This window comes from Peromyscus eremicus, chromosome 17 (assembly GCF_949786415.1).
Source record: "Peromyscus eremicus chromosome 17, PerEre_H2_v1, whole genome shotgun sequence".
Taxonomy (NCBI): domain Eukaryota; kingdom Metazoa; phylum Chordata; class Mammalia; order Rodentia; family Cricetidae; genus Peromyscus; species Peromyscus eremicus.
The window spans coordinates 24,795,519-24,818,311 of record NC_081433.1 but is presented as its reverse complement, the minus strand read 5'-3'; the positions used below and the strand labels follow the sequence as shown (position 1 = coordinate 24,818,311).

General features: G+C 36.6%; 1 protein-coding gene across 1 annotated transcript in view; it reads left to right on the top strand.

The window, feature by feature from the left end:
• Positions 1-22,793, top strand: part of Wrn (WRN RecQ like helicase) — a 107,715-nt gene that overhangs the window by 31,900 nt on the left and 53,022 nt on the right. The window contains exons 10-18 of the mRNA XM_059244335.1: positions 4,583-5,009; positions 6,818-6,898; positions 8,560-8,698; positions 10,445-10,520; positions 11,954-12,021; positions 12,241-12,349; positions 13,186-13,254; positions 15,863-15,945; positions 20,539-20,645. Of these exons, the coding sequence (XP_059100318.1) occupies positions 4,583-5,009; positions 6,818-6,898; positions 8,560-8,698; positions 10,445-10,520; positions 11,954-12,021; positions 12,241-12,349; positions 13,186-13,254; positions 15,863-15,945; positions 20,539-20,645 (1,159 nt within the window). The remainder of the gene's footprint in view (positions 1-4,582; positions 5,010-6,817; positions 6,899-8,559; positions 8,699-10,444; positions 10,521-11,953; positions 12,022-12,240; positions 12,350-13,185; positions 13,255-15,862; positions 15,946-20,538; positions 20,646-22,793) is intronic.

Here is a 22,793-nt window from a genome sequence, read left to right as displayed (position 1 = left end):
TGTGTGTGTGTTTGTGTGTGTGTGTGTGTGTGTGTGTGTGTGTGTGACTCGCTGAATTTAATTAAGAGTATTTGTTTTTGTTTGTTTGTTTGTTTGGTTTTTTGAGACAGGGTTTCTCTCTGTAACTCTGGCTGTCCTGGAACTCGCTCTGTAGACTAGGCTTGCCACAAACTCAGAGATCCACCTACCTCTGCATTCCGAGTGCTGGGATTAAAGGTGTGCACCACTATTGCCTGAACAATTGGGAGTATTTGTGTGAGCATGGTTATGAGGCTGTTGACCGGACATTGGCAACTTCCCAGTGACTGTGCTGCTGAAGAGAATGACTACACCTTTCCAGGCAACCACTAGTTAGGGAAGGATGAGGTCTCTAGTGAGCTTTCCTTGTTCATGGGGGAATGTTGAAAGGCCCTGTCTTTTGCAGGTCGAATGCAGGTATCCACAGCTGCTGTGTGTTTATGATTTCAGTAGCCATGTTATATCCGGAAGGCAATGTTTCATAGCACTCTTCTATATCTCCCAACTCTTACAGTCTTTCCATCCTGTCTGTGACATCCACTGGGCTTAGGAAGGAGTGATATAGAGGTCCCATTTCAGGCTGAGCATACAACAATCATTTATGCTCGGCACTTTGACCATTATTAGTCATCATTAGCCATTGCCCACTGTAAATAGAAGCTTCTCTGACCAAGACTGAGAGCAGCACTATGGGTAAAAATATAAAGATTTAGAAGACAATATGACTGTGTCCATTTAGCAGTATATCAGCAGTAGGTTCCTCGGCTAGGGCCCATGACTTCCCCAGTCAAAGGTTTTGACCATGTTTACACCACCAGTCATATATTCCCTCCTGAAGGACCAGGCTTCAAATCCCATCAGAATGCTGCTGGCCACCCACAACCAGTCATGCCACTGTCTCACCAGTAGGTACATCTTTCCTGGAAGGTTGGTACTGTAGCATGCAGGGTACACAGTCGGGTCACACCCTTGATGACACCCCCACCCTCCAGCAGCCTGCACGGTACCTTTTCCAAGTATGAATGCTAGCTGCAGGATAAAAGCATTCAGGCAGTGCTAGCTTGATTTTTTTCCTATGTCTTGTAATAATGCAGTTTTCAATGTGGAAACAACTCCTGTAACAACTCACACGTTGATAGTTTATTTTCACGGAAGAGCAACATTTCATTTGAACCATTAACATAAAAATTTCCTTGAGCTACATAAACATTCCAGATTATGTAAATCATTGATTTAGGACTGAAAAATTGAAATACCTATCCCCAAAGCACTTATCATATAAGAAACTGTATCTCTTTGCTTATCCAACTCCATTGACTCTCTCTAATTTCTTCATTTATTATATAATTTTTCTTTCCATAGTTCTGAGGATTGAGCTTGAGGCCTTGGGCACTCCAGGCAAGCATCATGGAGTTTTCATTAAATGTGGCCTGCTGTTTGCAGTTCTGCGCAGTGTTTCTTATTTAGACTACACTCAGAATGTGTTACCTCCAATTTCTAATTTTAGTTTCTTTAAAATGGAGTGATAATTCAATATACTTGAAGTCATCTGAATACAGGGTCCTAAGAATTTTTGTTTTTTCTTATGAGCTTTTAAGTTAGACTATAGGATATAATATTTTGTTTAACATTTTTTAATACGATACATTTGTATCATGTTTTCTCCCTTCTGCAACTCCTCCTAGGTCCTCCCCACCTCCCAACCCACCCCTCTCTCTCAACAAACAAACAAATAAAAGTAAAAAACAGACAAAAAAACCAATAAGAAAAAAAATACCCAAACAAAACAAAACAAAAAGCCTACAGAAAAAGCATGGAGTTCGTTTTGTGTTGGTTTACTGCTCCTGGGCTTGGAGCCTGCCCTGGAGTATGGTTAATATGCCCAGTGACACTTTATTGGAAAAAACTGATTTTTCCCTTCCCATCAGTCTCAGTTGCAAAGAGCTTTTTTGTTAGGTGTGCCAGGATTTTGTCTGTATTGAACCTTTACCATTCTTGTGAATGCTACCACACAGTTTCGGGGAGTTCATGTGTGGGTCAGTCTTGTGTATGGAAGACAGTGTTTCTGTATCCTTTTATTATAGAATTTAGACTATTAATATTGAGTTATTAATCAATGAACAGTGATGTAGCATGAAATTTAATTGGTCTTATTAATAAAAACCCAGAGTCAGATATCAGGGTGAAAGCTGAAAGATCAGAGAAGCAGAGCCAGCCACTAGTTCTTACCTCTACAAAATCCTCAGCCAAAAGGGGACAGAGCTCCTGTCTCTTCCCGCCTTATATTCCTTTCTCCACACAGCCACATCATTTCCTGTTTCTACCTCCCTAGTTCTGGGATTAAAGGGGTGAGATACCAAGAACTGGGATCAAAGGCTTGAGCCACCACTGCTGGGCTCTGTTTCTCTTTTAGACTAGATCAATCTCGTGTAGCCCAGGGTGGCCTTGAACTCACAGAGATCCGTCTGCCTCTGCCTCCCGAGTTCTGGGATTAAAGGTATGTGCCACCACTGCCCGGCCTCTATGGCTAACTAGTGGCTTAGCTCCACACTCTGATCTTCAGGCAAGCTTTATTGGTTAGATCACAAATAAAATATCACCACACAGACTTTTTATTTTTTACTTTTTGAATTTTGTTACTTTGTGGTTACATTGTGAATTTTCCCCCCTCTTCTAATTTACTCGTCTGGGATTCTTCCTTGCATTTTCTTGGGTGTGGTTAACCTCTTCAGACTGAAGTTTTCCTTCTAGTGCCTTCTGTAGTGTTGGATTGGTAGATACATGTACTTGATAATGGTTTTATCATGGATTTTTTTCTCTCCACCTATTGTGATTGATAGTTTTGCTGGGTATAGTAGTCTGGGCTGGCATTTGTGGTCTTTCAGAGCTTGTAGAACATCTATCCAGGCCCTTTCTGGCTTTCAAAGTCTCCATTGAAAACTCAGGTTGGTACTTTTAATGGCTCGTCTTTTCCCCTTACAGCCCTTAATATCCTTTCTTCTGTATGTTTAGTATTTTGATTATGTGTTGTGGGGAATTTCTTTTCCAGTCCTGTCTATTTAGTTTTCTGTATGCTTCTTGTACTTTGATAAGCATTTCTTTCTTGAGATTGGGAGAAATTTCTTGTTCAGTTTTGTTAAAAATACTTTTTGTGCCTTTATGTGGATTTCTTCTCCTTCCTCCATCTCTATTTTTTGTAGGTGTGAGTCTTTTCATAGTATTTCAGGATTCTGGTTGTTTTGTGCCTGGATCTTTTTAGATTTAACATTTTTCGACTGAACTGTACATTTCTTCTCCCTTGTTTTTAAGACCTGAAGTTCTTTCTTCCATGTCTTTTGATGTGTTGGTGAGGCTTCCTGCTGAGGGTTTTCATTTTCATTTTGGTTGTTTTTTGGTGATTCTATTTATTTGTTCAATTCCACTTTCATGTCTTAAGTTTTTTTTCATGAAGTGTTTGTATTTTTATTGTTTTCATTAAGGCATTTGTTTATAGCCTCCTTAATGTCCTTGAACTATTCGTAATTGCTATTCTGAAGTTATTGTTTGTGCTTTAGCTAAATTGCCTTTCTTGTTTCCTGTTGCATTAGAGTTGCTGCCTTCTGGAGGAGGGAAGAGGCATGTTGTCTTGACTGTTTATGTTTGTTTGTTTGTTTGTTTTTTTGTCTTGGGAACTGGCATCTGGGGTTATGATGTTTGAGATGTTTTTTGGTGTAGATATCTGTCTTTGTTGGGTGGGTATTCTGTTTTTACATTGCTGTTGCCCACTCTAGGTCCTAGCCAAGTATGGTTGCTGTGGGGTCCCTGATAGAGAGTGTTTCTGGGAGTCATCAATTGTCACAAAGGAATGACAGGCTGAAAGTCAAGTAGGTAGAAAAAGAACTAGGGGACCCTAGGTTCACACCAAGAGGCAGAGTCCTCAAGGGATGAAGGTGGGCTGAGAGTAGGGGCTCCTGGGGGCCTGCCTTGGGACTAAGAGTAAGTTTGAAGAGATCTAATGGAGGACAGGAAGGATAATAAAGGTTGCTTCTAGCTTAGTGTGGCCACTGGCAGTCCCTGGTAGTGTGGTTCTGAGGGTTAATGGTTGCCACAACAAATGGAAATGGACTAGAAGCAAAGGTTGAAAGGGGTTGGGGGAGGAACTAGAAGACTCTAGGTCCACCATCCAACATTTTTTTTTAACAGAAATATGTTAGCTCTTCTTGTGTGTTTAGTCCAGAATTTAATGGAATAGTTTTTACTTTTTGTTGTTGTGGGTGTGTCTTATTGATGAACTTTATATTTCATTAAATTAATTATCAAAGAGAAAAAGGAAAATCTGGCATAAATGAATTTGGGACCAAACACTACTGACTATTATTGACTATGCAAGACTACTGCTAGGATCAGAAGTACTTAATTACACAGGCACGTATAGACTACCACTCATAATCACGTGTGGCCATGTGGAAATGAAAAGTTTTAGACCAATGGGTCTTCTTCGTAACTTTTGTTTAGTAAGAACCTTCAAAATTTGTCTTTATGATTGATAAAATTAAACTTGAATAATGTTTCTTGAATTTTTTAGGGTTCCTATAATATTGCAGAATATTTCAGAAAATCTATGTTCATTGAGAAAGGTGATATTTGCTTCTACAACCACTGAGATTAAACTGGAGCAGGGGAGTAGTTTTAACTCAATGTCGCCGGAGGATTCAGCTGCTGTTGGAGACCAAGAGAAACAAATTGGAGAACATGGGGATTTTCCTAAAATTAAAGAAGAGGAATGGGACCCAGAATTTGACAATTTAGTGGAACACAATGAAGTCGATGTCTTTAGAGATAAAGTGAAGGAAGAAGAAGGTGGATTTGAAGATGAAGTAGAAGACAATCTGTTGAGAGAAGAGATGGAAAGAACTTGTTTGATGTCAGATATTTCAGAATATGAACTCCAGATTTTGAAACAGCAGACTGAAGAAAAAAAATGTAATGATGTTTCTCACCAAGCTTCTGAGGTACTAAATCGAGAGAAAATAATATATCCATCAATGGTTGGCTCACTTTGTTGTATAAATATGCACAGAGCAAATATTTTAGGCTTTGTAGTATGCATAGTGCCTGTTGCAACTGTTCAGTTCTGCTGTTGGACTGTAAAGTAGCCATAGACACATGCAAAGAGTTGTGCCTTGTGTGCTTTAGTAAAACTTTACAAATACAAACAGAGGGCCACCTTAACTTGTGAGACTTAGTACAATAAATGGGGTTGCATAGTTGAAAGATTTTATATTGTCAAGAGAACATTTGTTGGAATTGCCTTACAATTTATTCCTTCCTTCCTTCCTTCCTTCCTTCCTTCCTTCCTTCCTTCCTTCCTTCCTTTTTCTTTTTACATAATAGGTGATAGCTTTTTGGTGGCTACTTCCTAAGTGTTTACTCATCCAAACTTGATTTGGGGGATAGGTTTTATTCCTACACATAGAAGTTACTTGCTAGAGTGAAAGGGTGCTTTGTTTTCCAGGTGTCTGTACTGTCTCCTGGTGAGCTAATGAGCTCTTGTTTCCTTCTTAATTTTCATTAGCTTACAAATTACAGGAGACACTCAGAATCTCTGGAGTTTTTGCAGTTTTGTTTTGCAATAACAAATTTTATTTTAGATTTTGAAGAGATTGTATAGAATTATTTCTCCTAATTTCATTATAGAAATGGAAACCCAATCTTAGATATATTCCTTGGGTTTTATAACATTTTGCTAATTGTTTCTATTGAGCATGTAAATGTATGTTGTTTGAAAATTTTCAAAATAATCTCATACCAACCACTTGTGAACCAGACTCTCTTTAGAAAATACTGTCTTTTGCTGACATGTGCATTATTCTAATTCTGTAGAAATTTCTCATTAGATATGCACTTTAATATTTTATATAATAGAGAATTATGATCATGATTTTGATTTGACAAATATTTTTATACTAATTTTATTGCCATTTTATTATATAGATTACCAGCATTTTTTTATTTGTTTATGACCCTATTTAGGAAGCAATAAAACCTTTCTCAGTTAAAAAATGTATTTTAAGATCTTTTGCTAGCTTTAAATTAGCATGTTAATTAAAGCTATTTTCCTTTTCCCATTTCCAAATTAAATATTCAGCATTTGGGGAATTATTTCTACTCAATTGTGTGTGTGTCTGAGAGAGAGAGAGAGAGAGAGAGAGAGAGAGAGAGAGAGAGAGAGAGAGAAAGAAAGATTCACATTTTGTTAGACACCTGATTCCTTGGGGTTGCCAAATTATTGTAAAGATTCATTTCCAAACATTATCAACAGACCAAGTAAATAATGTATCTGATACTTTTTCAAATATACTAACACTGATTTATTTAAAGACAACATAATTATTTTATATTGGTCTTTGGTATTTTTAAGTCAGTATATATAAAAGAACAATTACTTTTCTTTGTCTGTACAAATTTTTTCAACATGGTGTAGTTTCATGTATCCAAAAGTTGGAGAGGCTCAGTTTGACATTAATTGACCTTAGAACATGTACTTTTGTTATTTTGAGTGTAGATTTTATTTCCAATCTGTTTATCTAGTTTGCCTATCTTTTTAACTATGCAGTTTCTTTCTCTTTGATTATATTTAAAAAATCATTCTTCTTCCTTTTCTTTTCCCCTGTCTACTCATCTTGTAAACATATAATTGTGCTTTATACACTTGCCTATTAAAGGAGAGGAAGATGTCTAAGTATGTCTAGTGAATACAACAGAGGGTTTAGAATTAACGATACAGAAAGTTAATCTTTGAAATACTTTCTTTTAAAAGCATTTATCTCCCACTGATGATGAAAAAGATTCCTCTTATATAATTGAAAGTGATGAAGATTTAGAAATGGAGATGCTTAAGGTATGTTTGAAAAAATGTCAGTTTTTTTTTAAAGAACATTTAAATAACTAAAATATTTTCATTTCTAAATCAGATGCTATCACAAGGAAATTCATGCCCATAATTTAATATTGGACAATTTTTTTTTCAGTTTCCATTTCCTAATAAATAAGTAGTGACTTAGGTATAACATCATGAGTTCTCATGTGTGTTCTGTGGTCCTTATACGTCTCTCTCTGGAATCTGGGCAGTGACTAAGCACTTTAGCGTGAAATTGATTTCTTGTTCTTCTTGTGTTTGCCACATTTTAGATGTTCTGTTCTTACTAATTGAATCATTTACAGTTCCTGGTTTTTCTGACTGTGAGATTTTCATACTGAGTACATGTAATTTTATAATGGTCGTTTACTCTGTTGTGTTATCAAAGCTGAAGTATAAATTTGTGTATTTTCTATCCCTTCACTTAACCTCCAGTTTATCAAGTGTCATGAATCATATATGGACAGGAAGAACCAGACTGTGAGAAAAGGGAAAGGCAAAGTTTAGTTAAATCAAGTGAAAAAAGAAAAGAAATAAAAGTGTGCTTTTGTATCTACTTTCCTGTCAACTTTAGTTCAGTGTAGTAATTTTCTAGTTGTTTAGTTTTGAATCCTAGTAGTGGCAATCACAGAGATAATAAGGGTGTGGATTCCTAATTAACTTGTAGATTTGAATCCTCCCTTTTCCAATGATGTCCAGTGCTTACATCAGAGTTTACCACAGAGCCTGGCTCATGGTTAAGAAATTTAGCTCATATTAAGCTAAATCACATTTGCTGGTTCCCTTTCTCTGGTGCATTCTCTTCAAGTGGCGCATGTATAGGATACTTGTGGACATCTGTAACATATTTTATACCTTGAATAATCTCTGTTCTCTGAATATATTGGTAGAGTTAAAGAAACAGAATCATCTGTGCTTTTTCATTTTCCATTTATAGGATTGAAATATTATGCTTTCAAAGCCATTCTTAAAGCCACACTATAAAAAAGAAGGCCTCATAAAAAGTGAAGATAAGAACTTTGATTAAATTAATCTTCCATGTCACTCCTTAGTAAAAAGTTTTATAGATAAAGTAATTTCAACAGTACTAATATTTTTGAAATTGGGGAGAAAATGTAAGGTCAAAAACAGAATTTTATTTTACTTAAGTAGTATTTCTCTCCTAAAATTATTTGAATCTTTTTTTTGACAATTCTAAAACACATTTATTGCTTGCTTGTAATTTAAGCATCATCTTTACTCAAGAAAAATGTGACTAACATGTAATGTAGAGAAATTTATTATGGAAATAGCATTAAAATCTGTATTTTACTACTTGGGAATCTAAAACATTGAAGTCCAATAAGGAAAACTGCCTAAATTACGCAGATTTAGAATGTATGACCGATCTCCCAGGGGCAGTTCATTATATGCTATTGCTGAACCTTGTTTATGCTGGCCGTGCTGCAGCCTGGCCTTACGCCGGGCAGCCATTCCCCAGCACATATTTATAGAGGAGCACACATGGTCTTTTGTGCTGTTGCTTGCACATCTGCCAGTTTCCCACAAAATTGTAGGCTTTGTTAATAACACCCTTTTTGTGCTTCGTAAAAAGATACGACATTGTCAGTGTTTTGCTTTCAAAATTGCTTTTAAACTTTCAGTCTTTAGAAAACCTAAATAGTGACATGGTGGAACCAACTCATTCTAAATGGTTAGAAATGGAAAGCGATCCAAGTCTTCCCCCGGAGGAGGACGATGGAGATGGGAATGAAGCCATTGAAGAGGAGCGAGAAGATGAGGGTAAGAAACAGGTTGGAAGCTACTCACCTTTCGCTGACTTTTCACTGATTTGGAGTTTCATGACTTGGTGGCATATAGTTACTTCTTAGGTCTATATATCAGCCATTTAATTCCTCAGTGCTCTTGTCGCTCAGGAAATTGGTGAATGAAGCCTTTCGTCCTTGAGTTATAGATTTGTTTGGGTCCTAGTGACAGTGGTGAAGTAGTTTACTTGTTGTGGAATGTTATTTAAAGTGTTACTTTTGTTTGTTTATGTTGCATTTGTTTAACTCTGTGAAGCTGTGTTACTGTGCCTGTCTAAAACACCGGATGGTCTAATAAAGAGCTGAACGGCCAAGGCAGGAGAAAGGACAGGTGGGGCTGGCAGGCAGGGAGAAACTAAATAGGAGAAATCTGAGAGGAAAGGAGAGATCAAGGAGTGACAGAAGGAAATAGCCAGAGAGGGAGGAGGACTCCAGGGGCCAACCACCCAGCTACACAGCAAACCACAGAGTAAGAGTAAGATTTACAGAAGTAAAAGAACAGGAAAAGCCCAGAGGCAAAAAGTAGATGGGATAATTTAAAGTTAAAGAAAGCTGGCAAGAAAGAAGCCAAGCTAAGGCCGGGCATTCATGATTAAGAATAAGCCTCTCTGTGTGATTTATTTGGGAGCTAGGTGGCGGGCCCCCTAAAAGAGTAAGAGAAAATCCAACAACATTACTAACTGCTCATATTGAATAAACAGTCTGGTTCTAATCAGTCTGTTCCCCAGGAGCTTGTTGTTGAAGTAGGCACCACACCAGGGAACTTTCTTATAGCAAAGAGTGCAGTCAGTGAGTGTGCAAATGGTGCAATTATGAATTAAGTGTAGATAATCAGTCAGTTTGTCGACTTGTAGAGTCTTCTCAAAAGGTAGAACTCTCACTATACTCAGACTATATTATTGTGTGAAAATGTGGAAATTTCAAAACATTTTGTAGGTGGAAGTTATTTATAAATATATGGATGAAACATTTTCCTCTGCTTTCTCTTATTAAATGCAGCCATTTGTTTGATCTTTCTGTTAAGAGTTATTAAAGATGTGAGATAATACTTTTCATATGTTTAATGATAGCTTGCCTAGAATGTGCGTTTGACCCTTTCTTTGCTGTTTGTGAGTCTTTGCCTCTGAGGATGGACAGTGGTGGGCTCTTAGGCAGAGCTAATATAGCCATGGTGCAGTGCAGTTAAGATGTTTGGCTAAAGATTTAGATATCTACATTTACCTAACTAAACTGAATAAATAACTAAATTAGATCAAGGTAACTGAATTTATGTAACTAGATTTAGTTTTAGACAGCTAGAATTTTGCTTTTTCTGTATACTTAATTTGGAATACTAATATAATTTTTATTAACATAAATTGAAAATTTTTATCTAATAAAAGTTTCATTGGCTTATTGGTTGCTTTGGTTTGGTTCATTCTAGATGTTAAATCTTGTAAGTTTTGTACCTAATTAGAAGATGCTGGGTCTTTGTTTTTTTTCTAGTGTTGGTGAAGTGTGAAGTCCAAGTACAATTCTAATACTTTAGTAGTAATCAAAGCATTTGTCTGGTGTTGTGACAGGTACCTAGAGGGTCAAGTTTGATTAGAATGGAAAGAAATGAACATGTTACACGTCACTGTATTCTTTACAAGAAGCCAGTGAAATGAACATTTTCTCCTCTTACGTGATATATTTGTTTTTGAACATAAATATCGATTTTATTATCTTATTTATTTTTAAGACCATTTATTGCCAGAGCCTAATGCAAAGCAAATTAGTTGCCTCAAGACCTACTTCGGCCATTGCAGTTTTAAACCGTGAGTGTGATCTCAATTAATTAAATCATGTACTTAAATTTTTTTCACAGAGAAAAAATATAAATAATCCATTCCTGTAACAGTAGTAGCCAAATTTTACTATAGTCATACATGTCAAATGTATATCATATGTGACTCCAAAGTTATTTGAAGTATTAATTATATAAGTTTCTTTGTTCTTTTAATAAGAAAGAAAGCATTTTTTTCTTTAACTGGGTATTTCTATGTAGAAACTACATAATAAGAAATGAATTTTCCCTCATTTCTGATTTATCTTTCATTAAGTATGAACTTGGAGGAAATAAGCATCCCTTCTGTTTTGTGCAAGTGTCCCATAGCACATTATCATAAGTCTCCAAGAGAACAGTCTGAGGAACAGAGATGTTGTACTGTTTTAACATATCAAAATATATTTACATCTAGAGGACTTAGTCAGTGTTCTATCACTGTGAAGAGACACCCCGGCAACTCTTATAAAGGAAAACATTTAATTGGGACTGACTTATTCATTCAGAGATTCAGTCCATTATTATCATGGTGGGAAGTGTGGTTGCATGCAGGCAGACATGGTGCTGTAGATGTAGCTGAGAGTTCCATATCTGGATCAGCAGGCAGCAGGAAGAGAGTGTGAGCCACTGGTCCTGGCTTGAGCTTCTGAAACTTTAAAGCCCACCCCCAGTGAGACACTTCCTCCAATAAGGCCACACCTACTCCAACAAGGCCACATGTCTTAATTCTTTCAAATAATGCCACTTCTATGAACCTATGGAGGCCATTTTCATTCAGACCATCACAAGATCACATAATAACTAGAAAAATGAGATGAACAAAAGTAAGATTAGAAACAAGTAAAAATCTAGACTGGGTGTTTCCAGTTTTAAGATACTGAAATAGAATCCATTGAAACATGTCTTTTCTTCTTTTAATTTAGTTTTTTTCAAAATTAAAATATATCCTATATACAGAAGGACACACACAGATGTATAAAGAAGGAGGTTCTGACAACTCAGCATGTCTTATAGACAGCACTCAGATAAGAATAGATTGTCATCTGCATAAGCAGATCTCACCTCCAGTAGATTTTTCCCCTTGACTATCACTTTTCCATAGGTTTCTCATTTCAAACCTACAACATTCCCCTTACTTATTTTAAAATACTGGTTCTTTTGGGTCTATAGTATAAAGCTGAGTGTTTTTTTATACTTTTGATGTGTGTAATAAAATTTAATGCACATGCTATATGAAAACTTGTTATTTGGTCAGTCTGAATGAGAGGTTGATCTAAAGGTGTTTTTGTCTAAAATTTCTAGGACTTACACATACTTATATAGGAAACTGAAAAAGTCTGAGTTTATTAGAGAGTAGAAGTTACATAGGTCTTTACTTGTGCATTGGATTGTTATTGATAAAGCACTTTGCTTTTTACTTTTAAGGGTTCAGTGGAAAGTCATTTATTCTGTATTAGAAGAAAGAAGAGATAATGTTGTTGTCATGGCAACTGGTAAGTTACACTTAAAGTAAATAATTCAATCATTTAAAAATCATAAAGGTGTTTAATCTTTCACAAACTTAAATAGAGGAGAAAGTGAACATGGAAAAGGTTTTATATTTATGCATGAATTACCTTATAAGTCTATTTATTCTGCTATGCAAGCACACTGTAAGACAAAGTACAACATCCAGAGGTTATTTTTATTTTTGTGTATGATTTTTATTCAAGGATCTGGGAAGAGTTTGTGCTTCCAGTACCCACCTGTTTATGCAGGCAAGATTGGCATTGTTATTTCACCTCTCATTTCTTTAATGGAAGACCAAGTTCTCCAGCTTGAGTAAGTAATGGTTTCATTGCCGCATCATTGCCTTTGATAAGCAAGCCAGCAAGAACATGTTAAGACAGGATCTTACTACACAGGCCAGGCTGGCCTCAACGTCCCCAGTCTTCTCAGTTCAGTGTCCACTTGCCCAGCTCTCCTCCTGTGTTTATTCTAGACATGAAATATCAGATGATGAATGTAAATCTAGTTCACAGTAATATGTTTTTGAAAGAGTCTTGCTATATATAGTCCGGGATACTGTCACTCTGTCCTCTTGCCTTGCCCTGGAAGCTTTGGGCATACAAAGCCTGCCCTTCCACACCTGGCTGCATTTATTGGTAGCAAATGAAGTGTTAGTGGAAGAGTTTACATTCATTCTTGAGTTCTCTAATTCAAGGCTACCAGATTGTCCTGGTCACGCTTTAAAAAGATTTATTGCTTTATGCCAGTTTACTATGGCTGTTTCTAAAAGCCATATAATTTTTGATTTTTTTTTTTGGCTCTGCTGTTTGGTCTCTTTAGCTTGATATAAGTTGTATATATAAAAGTTTACTTTTTAAACTATGTTCTTACTAGTTCTCTGAAAATTTCATATGTATTTTGATTATATACACCCCCTTCTAACCCTAAAGTTTACTTTTATCTATGAAAACCTTTCAATTTCTTCTTGAAAAACCCACATTAAAAAGTTGTCTTCTCATCAGGCTTTTGAAAGAGTATATCAAGTTAGCAAGACATGAAAAGAGAGACTATTAGAAAGAAGAGGAATATATATTATTAAATCTCTTCTTTGAGAATGAAGTTGGTGTTTGTAATGTGTGTATTGATGCAGAATATTTGTGTCTTTTTAGAATGTCCAACATTCCAGCCTGTTTACTTGGATCAGCACAATCAAAAAATATTCTAGGAGATGTTAAATTGTGAGTAATTTATATGATTTCATATTGTAAGATGTTTATAGTGTAAGAGAGTTTTATGTACATTTTTATTTAAGGTATGACAAAATTGTCCATATTTGAAAACAGTTTTTATTAAAAAAAACTTTATTTTTGAAATTACAACATATTTACACTTCTCCTTCCCTTTCTTCCTTCCAAACCTTCCCATATACCCCTCCTTGTGCTCTTTTACACTTATAACTTTTCCCCCAATAATTGTTATGACACGCATATGTGTATATACATGTATATTCCCAAGTGGAATCCGCTTAGTCTGTCTATTGTTACTTGTGTGTGTGTTTTCAGGGCTGACCGTTTAGTAGTAGTGTGCTAATCCCTTGAGAAAATCACTTCTCCTGCTCTTCGTATTTGTTGTCTGTACACCTTTGTGTAAGATTGAGGCCTCGTTGTTTTCTTAACTGAATAATTTTCTGATGTCTGGACAGTCCGCATGTTGTTTATCTAATTCTTGATGATGAACATTGGAGGTTTTTCTGTTTAGAGGTTGTGATAACAGGTGAGGTGCACTGAACCTTCGTGCACGAGTTTTTGGATGAGCGTGTGTTTTCAGTTCCCTGTGTGCATTCTTAGGAGCAGAATTGCTGGGTCATGTGCCTGTTTCATGCTGAACTTTTTAAGAAACTGTTGAACATCTTGAGAGCGACCCCATCATTCACATCTCCAGTGGCAGTGTGTGAGAAGTCCTATTCTTTGCCAAACCTGTCATTTCTTAGCCAGTCTTTGGTTTTAGCCACTAATTAATTGTATTTTCAGGATCTCATTGTATTTTCAGTTTGCATTTTTCTGGTGACTAATTATGTTGAGTATCTTACACTTATTGCTGTGTGTCTACCTTTGTGGAAGTGACTGTTACGATCTTTTGCCACTTTCCGTTTTTTAACCCTGTTTTGGTGGCAATTTATGTATTGTGGATACAAATCTCTCATTTATATGTACTTTGTGGATACTTTGCTAGTTTATGGCCTTTCTTCCTCTTTCAATAATTCTATTGAGGGGGATAGTTCTCCAGTTTGATAAAGTCTAGTTGCTAGTGTGTTCTTATAGATTTTGCTTTGAGTATTTAAGAACTCTTCCTAGCCCAAGGTTATAAAGAGTGTATATTTTCTCTTAAAAGTTTCACAGTTTTATGTTTGGATCTGTGACCCACTTTTAGCAATATCTTTATACTGTGTGAGGTATTAGTTGTTTTTTTCTTATGAGGATATCCAGTTGTTCTAGCTCCATCTCTTCTCTCCTGGATCCTCTTTTTTTCTCAGAAATGAACTGAGTAGGTGTGTGCAGATTGCTTGCTGCGTGTCTGCTCACGCTTCTGTGGGCCTGTTTGTCTTGGTTATCATAGCTATTTTAATAAGCCTGCCTGTCTGGAGAACAAGCCCTCCAATTACGCTCTTTGTTTACAGAGTTGCGTTAGTTTTTCTGGCTGCTCTTTAGTTCTGGGAATGTTCCTGTGTCCATTTTAACCAAGATGCCCTGAGTCTGGTTCTCTAAGGAAATAGCTAATATTCAAGAAACTGGGATACACTGAAGTTAGCTAACTCGTCTCAGATCAGTTTTCTTGTAGGAAGGAGAACTGAGTCCACACCTGGATAGAGTGACACCAGATTTTATTATTTTTGTTGTTTCTTACAGTAATTAGAACACTGTATTAATTTCCTGGAGATAAAGGAAAGTTTATTCTATGCCTAATAAATTCCTAGTGGAAATACAATGTTTAACATGTAATAGAAACCCAAATATTTGTTGAATGGGTGAATTAAAAACTTAAACTTTTTATGTAGAAAATGAAGTCTAATTTGGTCTGTTTTTATTTGGTAAAGTGAAGACACCATAAGTAGTTTCTAGCCTTCATTATAAAACCTGTCATAATAACAAGTTAACATAAGTAGTTTAAGCAAAAAGTGCATTTTATTTTAAGGATAAAGGAATTTTTACATGGCTCCCACTGAGAAAAACTGGGCATGGAGAACACAAACGACCTTTCTTTTTACATATGGTCTCTTTTCATGTTTTCTTTCTGAAGAGATCAGTCACCAAATAAAAGATGGCTGCTTTGCTTCTCCCTCTTTGACATGTTATGTTGACGGGTTGCTTCTTGATCGGGTGTTCATATTCTAGGAGGGATTGCCTTTAACTGAGCATCTATCCCTGTCAGCAGAATACAGAGAATAAATTGGGATAGTGAGGTCTTAATCAAGAGAGAACAAGGAGTCTGGGTTTTAGTTCTCACAGGTGGAGTGTGTGGATGTGGGATAATACAAAAAGTTTACAAAGGCTTGATCATCTAGCTTGGGCATTTTGTTTTGGGACTGGACTGTTAGAAACCAGAATCTGGCTTGAAATACAGCCTTCATGCCTAATGCTCCCTGACAGGAATTACTGCATTTTATTTTGATGAGTTGAAGATAAATCAAAGAATTGCCACATGTGTGTGCATAACATTCCTTTGTTTTTGTGTAATCGGCCCTGTTATGTGACTTAAGAAACTATTTTGATTTTAAGTTGTTACTCTTGATTTCTTTCTTTATTGGAGTGTTTTCTTTTCTGTTTCTGTTTTGGTTTGTCTTTGCAGAGGCAAATACAGGATCATATACATAACTCCAGAATTCTGTTCTGGTAACCTGGACCTACTCCAGCAACTTGAGTCCAATATTGGTAAGTAACAAAATAGGACTTTTATGAACACAAAGTAAACCCATGGATGGAGACTAGATTTCAGTAAGGTTGGTTTCAAATGTTTGCTCCTATAGGAGCAAGCCAATTTTGTGTTTGCCTCATTTTATAGTAACCTATAATTCCTCATTCCATAAAGGTGGGACTCCAGGGTTAGTGTTATATTTGTATACATGCAGATATGTATTGCTTCTTATACTATAAACTCTTTTGAGACAAAAATACTGTTCTTATTCATTTCTGTTTCCTTAGTACTTGGCACATAGTTGTCTGTTTCTGTGTGCCACTGAATGAATGTTAAATCCTAGATTCTGAGATTTGTCTTTTTTCATCTTCTGAGCCTAAATTAAATTAGAATAGTGTTTCTTTATTCTTGTTCATATGAATCACCCTTCAAACTTTAGAAAAATGTTCTTAAACAGCTTATGCCCTAGAAAATGTAAATGTGAAATTAGTCAATGCTGTGACAGTGTTTGTACTTAAGCACTTTTGTATGTTTTTGTTCGTTTGTTTGGTGGTGGTTAGGTTCAGCTGAGAGATCCAAAGGAGACACATGTTATCCATATTTGAAACCTTTATTTGAATTTTGTCCAATTGTAGGATAAAATTGTCTTTCCAATTTGTAGGATCTTTTTGAAGAGTGAGGTATTAAGTAATTTCATATAGATTAAATTTTCAGCATTGTTCTGTGTTGGCTGGTTTTATGTCAACTTGACACAGGATAGAGTCATCTGAGAGGAGGGAGCCTCAATTGAGAAAACGCCTCCACAAGATCGGGCTGTAGGCAAGTCTATAGAGCGTTTTCTTATTTAGTGATTGATGGGGAGGGCCCAGCCTACTGTGGGTAGGGCCATCCCTGGGCTGGTAGTTCTAGGTTATCTAAGAAAGCAGGCTGAGCAAACCATGAGGAGCAAAGTCAGTAAGCAGCATCCTTCTATGACCTCTGCATAAGCTCCTACACCAAGGTTCCTGCCCTGCCTTCCATCAGTGATGAAGGTGATGTGGAAGTGTAAACCAAGTTTTCTTCCCAAGTTGCTTTGGTCATGCTGTTTTATCACAGCAATACTAACCTTGACATGGACTTATATCCATATCACTTAACATTGTGTGTTAGGAATATATTTAATAGTTTTTCTTAACAAATACAGTGAAAGAAAACTTTTATATTTTAGTATATGATGAAAGCAACAAAGAATGAGGGCATAAATTAACACTTAAGGCAGTGGTTCTCAACCTTCTTAAGGCTGCGACTCTTTAATACAGTTCTTCATGTTGTGGTGACCCCCCGACCATAAAATTACTTTCATAGCTACTTCCTAATTGTAATTTTGCCACTGTTATGAATTGTAATGTAAATATCTGTTTTCTGATGGTCTTAGGTGACCCCTGTGAAGGGGTCATTTAGCCCCCAAGGTGGTCCTGACCCACAGGTTGAGAACCACTAATTTAAGGAACTATATTATCAATGTAGCTCTCCTTGGCATGTTTTCGCCTGTAATGGAAAAAAAAAATTGAGATGTATCCCATCAGTCTATAAAAAGTTCTTTTGAGCATTTTCCTAGGGCTTAAGCCCAATTACCTTATAGATCAATTTCATGGTTATATCTAAAAAATTGGTATCCATGATTCTAGTATTCTCAGTATATTTTATTCTGCCTTAGTATTTGTTTTAGTTTTATAATGATGTTAAATGAGTAATTATTGTGAGTTATTCAACATTAAATGCTTTTTACAAGTAGTTATAAATTTTTAACTTTTTGAGATGGGTAAATTGTGAATACTGCAGAGCTGAGGTTGTAGCTCATTGATAGTGTTTGCCTAGCGTGTTCCAGGCCTGAGTTCATGCCTCATCATGTTTAATGGTTGTTTGTTTGTTTGTTTGTTTTTTGAGACAAGGTTTCCTCCAAGTGCCAGGATTAATGGCATGTGCCACCACCACCTGGCATGTTTAACTTTTTTTTAATTTTTATTTTTACTCTGTGTGCTGGAGTGAGTGTCAGAGGATAACTTGCAAGAGAAGGGAGGTGGTCCTCTCCTTCAGCCATGTTGGTTCCAGGCATTAAACTTGGGCTATTAGGTTTGGAGGGAAGTGCTTTTACCCACCGAGGCCCCATATTCTCCCCTGACATTATATGTTTTGTGCATTGTGGTTTTCTCTTTCATTTTCTTTTCTCTAAGAAAGAAGCATTTGCTAGGTACGGAAATATGGTCTCAGTTCTAGCAGGCCGATTCAGGAGGATCAAGAGTCAGAGGCTAGTCTGAGCTCCTTTCTCTTCTAAAAACAAATACACAAGCAAGCAAGCAACCCCCACAACGTGGATAAATATTTTCATCATTAGAGCAGAGGTTTTTTGCTTTCAATGGATGAAAATGTTTTTTCTGGGTGATTTAGAAAAAGGGATAAGCTACATGAAAATTTTGTTTGAAATATTTCCTGTAGGCTTTTGCTTACAGGAAATTGTAAAATGCCTACAACATGAATATACTCGGGATGTTATTTGTACAGTGGTCTGACATTTAACTAATCAGATTTGTCATTTTTAGGTAAATGTTAAGTGTTTTTAAGGAGTCTGGATCTGTAACAGAAATGGCAAACACACTTTCATGCGGAATGCTTTCCCAGCTGCACTTGCCCTTGTCTTTTAAGTTTGGGAATGAGACTTGAGTGACGGCTATACTTGAGTGAACTATGTGTAGGACCTGGGAAGACATTTGAACTTTTGCATTCAAAGTGAATGTGAGCCAAAGCTTAACTAACTGAACTAACTATGTAGGTCAAAGTTCAGCTCCATTAACAGCTTGTCAGATTTGCACCTACAGGCTTCTACTGCATTTAACTTAAAATCTGGTCATTTTAATTCCTAAAGTCAAAATAAGTGTGTGAGTAACACTGGAATTTTCCCAACACTTGGTAGTATTGCATATGTGTGTGTGTATGTGTGCATGTGTGTATATGTGTGATATATATATATATATATACACACACACACACACACACATACACACACACACACACACACACACATACTGTCAGGACTTCACTGTAGCTTATAATCTTAAGGAATGGCCAGTGTTTCTTTTGTCTCTTAAGAACCATGAAATCCTTAAAGTTAAGTGTGTCTTAGTTACCTAGAAAAGGGTTAATTAAATTAATTTATTTAGACAGGGCCTTCTGTAGCTCAGGCAAATCTTGAAATCTCTTTGTGGCTGAAGATGACCTTGAATTCCTGACCCTGTAATGTGCATGTCTGCCACATTGGCTCTTGACAAGGCTTTAGATCATAATGGCCATGTAGTAATAACAATGGTAGTATAGTTTTATTAAGCTCCAATTGGTGCCAGACCTTATATGAATACTTTACGTGCGTGTTCTAATTTAACCTTAGAGTAGTAAGAAGTGTTAGGTGCTATTACTACCTACTGTGTATTATTTTAATTTATGATGATGGTGATGATGCTGATGGTGGTGGTGTGTATGCATATAAGTGTGTGTTTGTGTGTGTGTGTGTGTGTGTGTGTGTGTGCATGTGTGTACAAATACCACAATGTGTTTGTAGAGGTCAGAGAACAACATTGGGAGTCAATTTCTCTGTCCACTGTGGGTTTTGAGGGTTGAACTCAATTTGTCATGCTTTCAAGGCTTTTGCCCACTGTCCCATCTCAGCAGCTCTATATTGTAGTTTTGAGGAAACCGAGAACCGGAAAGATTTATAACTTGCTCAATGCTTTGTGTACAGCCAGTCTGATTCTAGAGCACATGTTTTTAATCATCTCACTGATAGAACATAATAGCAAATAATAAAAAGTTATTTTTCTCTTAAAAGAATTAATTTTATAATAAATGGTAAAGGCATTACTAGTCAGTACATTGAAATATCTGAAGTTGTTTTGATGGATGATCATTTCAAGGCACTTTTGATCTTGTTTTAGTGTAGGGCAGAGTGAAGAGTTATATTCCTTTTAACTTACTTTGTACACGGTGGGATTTAGTTCTTTCTATTCCATTTTATGTTAGACTATGTGGATGTCATTGTGTCTTCACGCATTGGCATTTCAGAAGAACTTCCTGCAATATGATATGTGCTCGATCATGGATAATGATGTACTTAATCTCAATAGAAATGTGCTGACCATTTGTCTCCTTTGATAGCTAATCTATGAGATAAGATTAACATTATTGCCAAAGAGAAATAGAATGGTTCTTTTGAAAGGACATTGTTGCAGATGGTTTATAAGTGATAATTTTGGGACAAAGTAATAGTAAGCAATTCTTGTCTTTGAGGAATACTGATAAAAGCTGAAACATAGCATGTTGTTAGAATTAATATATAAAAATTTCCTTTATTCTAATACCCTTTATTCATTTCTCTTCTCCCCTCCTATTTTTATTTATGAGTTTTGATATTATCTGGTGTCATTTATGGCTTCTTATATGTGTGTGTGTGCCAAACACTTTGATTTGGGTTATAGTTTCTATAAGGCATATTCTAATAGAAAAAAAAAACCAATATTGACTTAGATGGTGTATTTTTCTTTTTAAGCCTTATTTTTCCATGTATATTTTCTTTTTTGTAGGTATCACACTTATTGCTGTGGACGAGGCTCACTGTATTTCTGAGTGGGGCCATGATTTTAGAAGTTCATTCAGGACACTGGGCTCTCTTAAGATAGCACTTCCATTGGTAAGCTTTGCCAGTTCCAATGTCCCCACCCCTATCCTAGCTGAGGATTTAGCCCAGAGCTTCTCCCACTAAACTCAATCCCAACCCCAGGTTTACTGTCTGGAAGTGACATTTTTACCAAGTGCTCTCCAGGACTGGGTAATGTATGAACAGCAAGGTGTCAGATGTAAGCAAGAGAATTTATTTAGCTGTTTAAAATTCTAGCAGTGGCTTCCTTTTGAGGTTGGCATGTATCGTACTAAGGATCCTCTCTACCTGGAATGTCCAGTCTCTGATGTTGAGCTCCTCCATTGTCATCTGTGAGTTTACCCTTAAGAACTGTAAAATTGTGTTATTAAAACAAAAAAAAAAATCACAAAAATATCTCAATGTTTATTTTGTGTTGTGTCACATCCCTAGCTGTTAGGGCACAGGTTGGATACTCCTACGTGGGACAAGAGTTGTTAAACAGGTTTTGAAAATATCAGTTAAAAACGGCAGTTATTACTCTTTAATGACAGGGGATACACTTCCAAGAACCCCAGTGGGTGCCCGGAACTACCCCTTTGTTATAAATTAGGGATAGTGGAAGGCTTTTAAAAATGAATAGCTGTGACAATATACTGTAATAAAAATGCCCACTCTCATTATTCTTGACCATGTGGGCCATTATCAAGTAGAATAGGGTACCCAACCACAAATGCTCCCTAGCTTGAGTGTTGTCTGGTAAATGAGAGGGTTACGGAATGGCTAACTGGGAGAAACATGAATTGGGTGGGTGTTCTGGACTTGGGGAGAATGGAGTGGCAACATTGGATGTACAGTGCAGAGTTTCATCACGTTGCTCAGAATGCTGAATAATTTAAGACATTTAAATTGTTTTCCATTTCATATATTTAGACTATGTTTGATCACAGGACTCTGAAACCATAAAAAGCCAATGTGGTTGGAGAGGATGGGTCTGTAGTATGAGGTTGACATATATTTCTCTCATTCTCTTTTTTAAAACATTCCACAAAAATGTAGTTACTCTGTTCTTGACTAATGGGCCATTATAAAATGGGGTGTGGACTGCAGCATCCTATTCATCACAGCTGGTAGAAAATGTTTGGGTTGTTTCCGGGATTTAGGATATTACGGATGAGGATACTGTGAACATTTGTATATACCCGCAGGGTCCTTCAATAGGTCAATGATCATATAACTTGTGTACGTAAGTTTTTCGTTTTCTGGGATAAATGTCAGGATTGTGGGTGCTGGGTCCTGTGGGAAGTGCTTGTTTCATTTTTAGGAAGATCCACAGTACTTCTTTCCAGACTGGCTGCACTTCCTTGTGTCCTCCCTCCCAGCAGCATATGAACAGTAGTTTCTTCTCATTTTTGTACTGTTTTGTCTTACAAATTATGATAGGGGTGCAGTGATAGTTTGTGTTTTCAATTTGCATTTTTCTAATAGCTTGCGGTTTTGAAGATCTTTTCGTATGCTTCTTTACTTATTTGGTGAAATTCCTGGTTTAATTGGGTTGTGTTTTTAAATTTTTTTCCTAATAAGTATGTGTGAGAGAGATGGGGGAAGAGAGTTGTGTGTGTGTTTTGTGTGTGTGTGGTGTGTGTGTGTGTGTGTGTGTGTGTGTGTGTGTGTTGTCCTCTACAGTGCAGCGCCTGTGTTGATGTTGGTGTTTTCCTCTGTTGCTCTCCACCTCATTTTATTTGAAGCAGAGTCTCTCACTAGCCAGGGAGCTCACCAGTTGTGCTAGAAGGGCTGGCTGCCAAGCTCCTGGGTTCTTTCTGTTCCGGAATCCTGGGGTTATAGGTGTGCATGCTGTGCCTGGCTTTTGTGTTGGTGCTGGGGATCTGTACTCAGGTCCTAACACTCACTGAGCCATCTCCTCAGTCCCTCTGTTAACTTCTAAGAATTTAATTTAAAAAAAACTTGAGTCCTTGGTCAGATATTTAGCTTGTAAATATTTCTTTGTAAGTTTTATGTTATGTTTCCTTTTTTTTTTTTTTTTTTTTTTTTTGAGACAGGGTTTCTTTGTGTAGCCCTGGCTGTCCTGGAACTCAATTTGTAGACCAGAATGGCCTCAAACTACAGAGATCTGCCTGCCTCTGCCTCCTGAGTGCTGGGATTAAAGGCACCACCATTCCCAGCCACATTGTCTTTTATAAA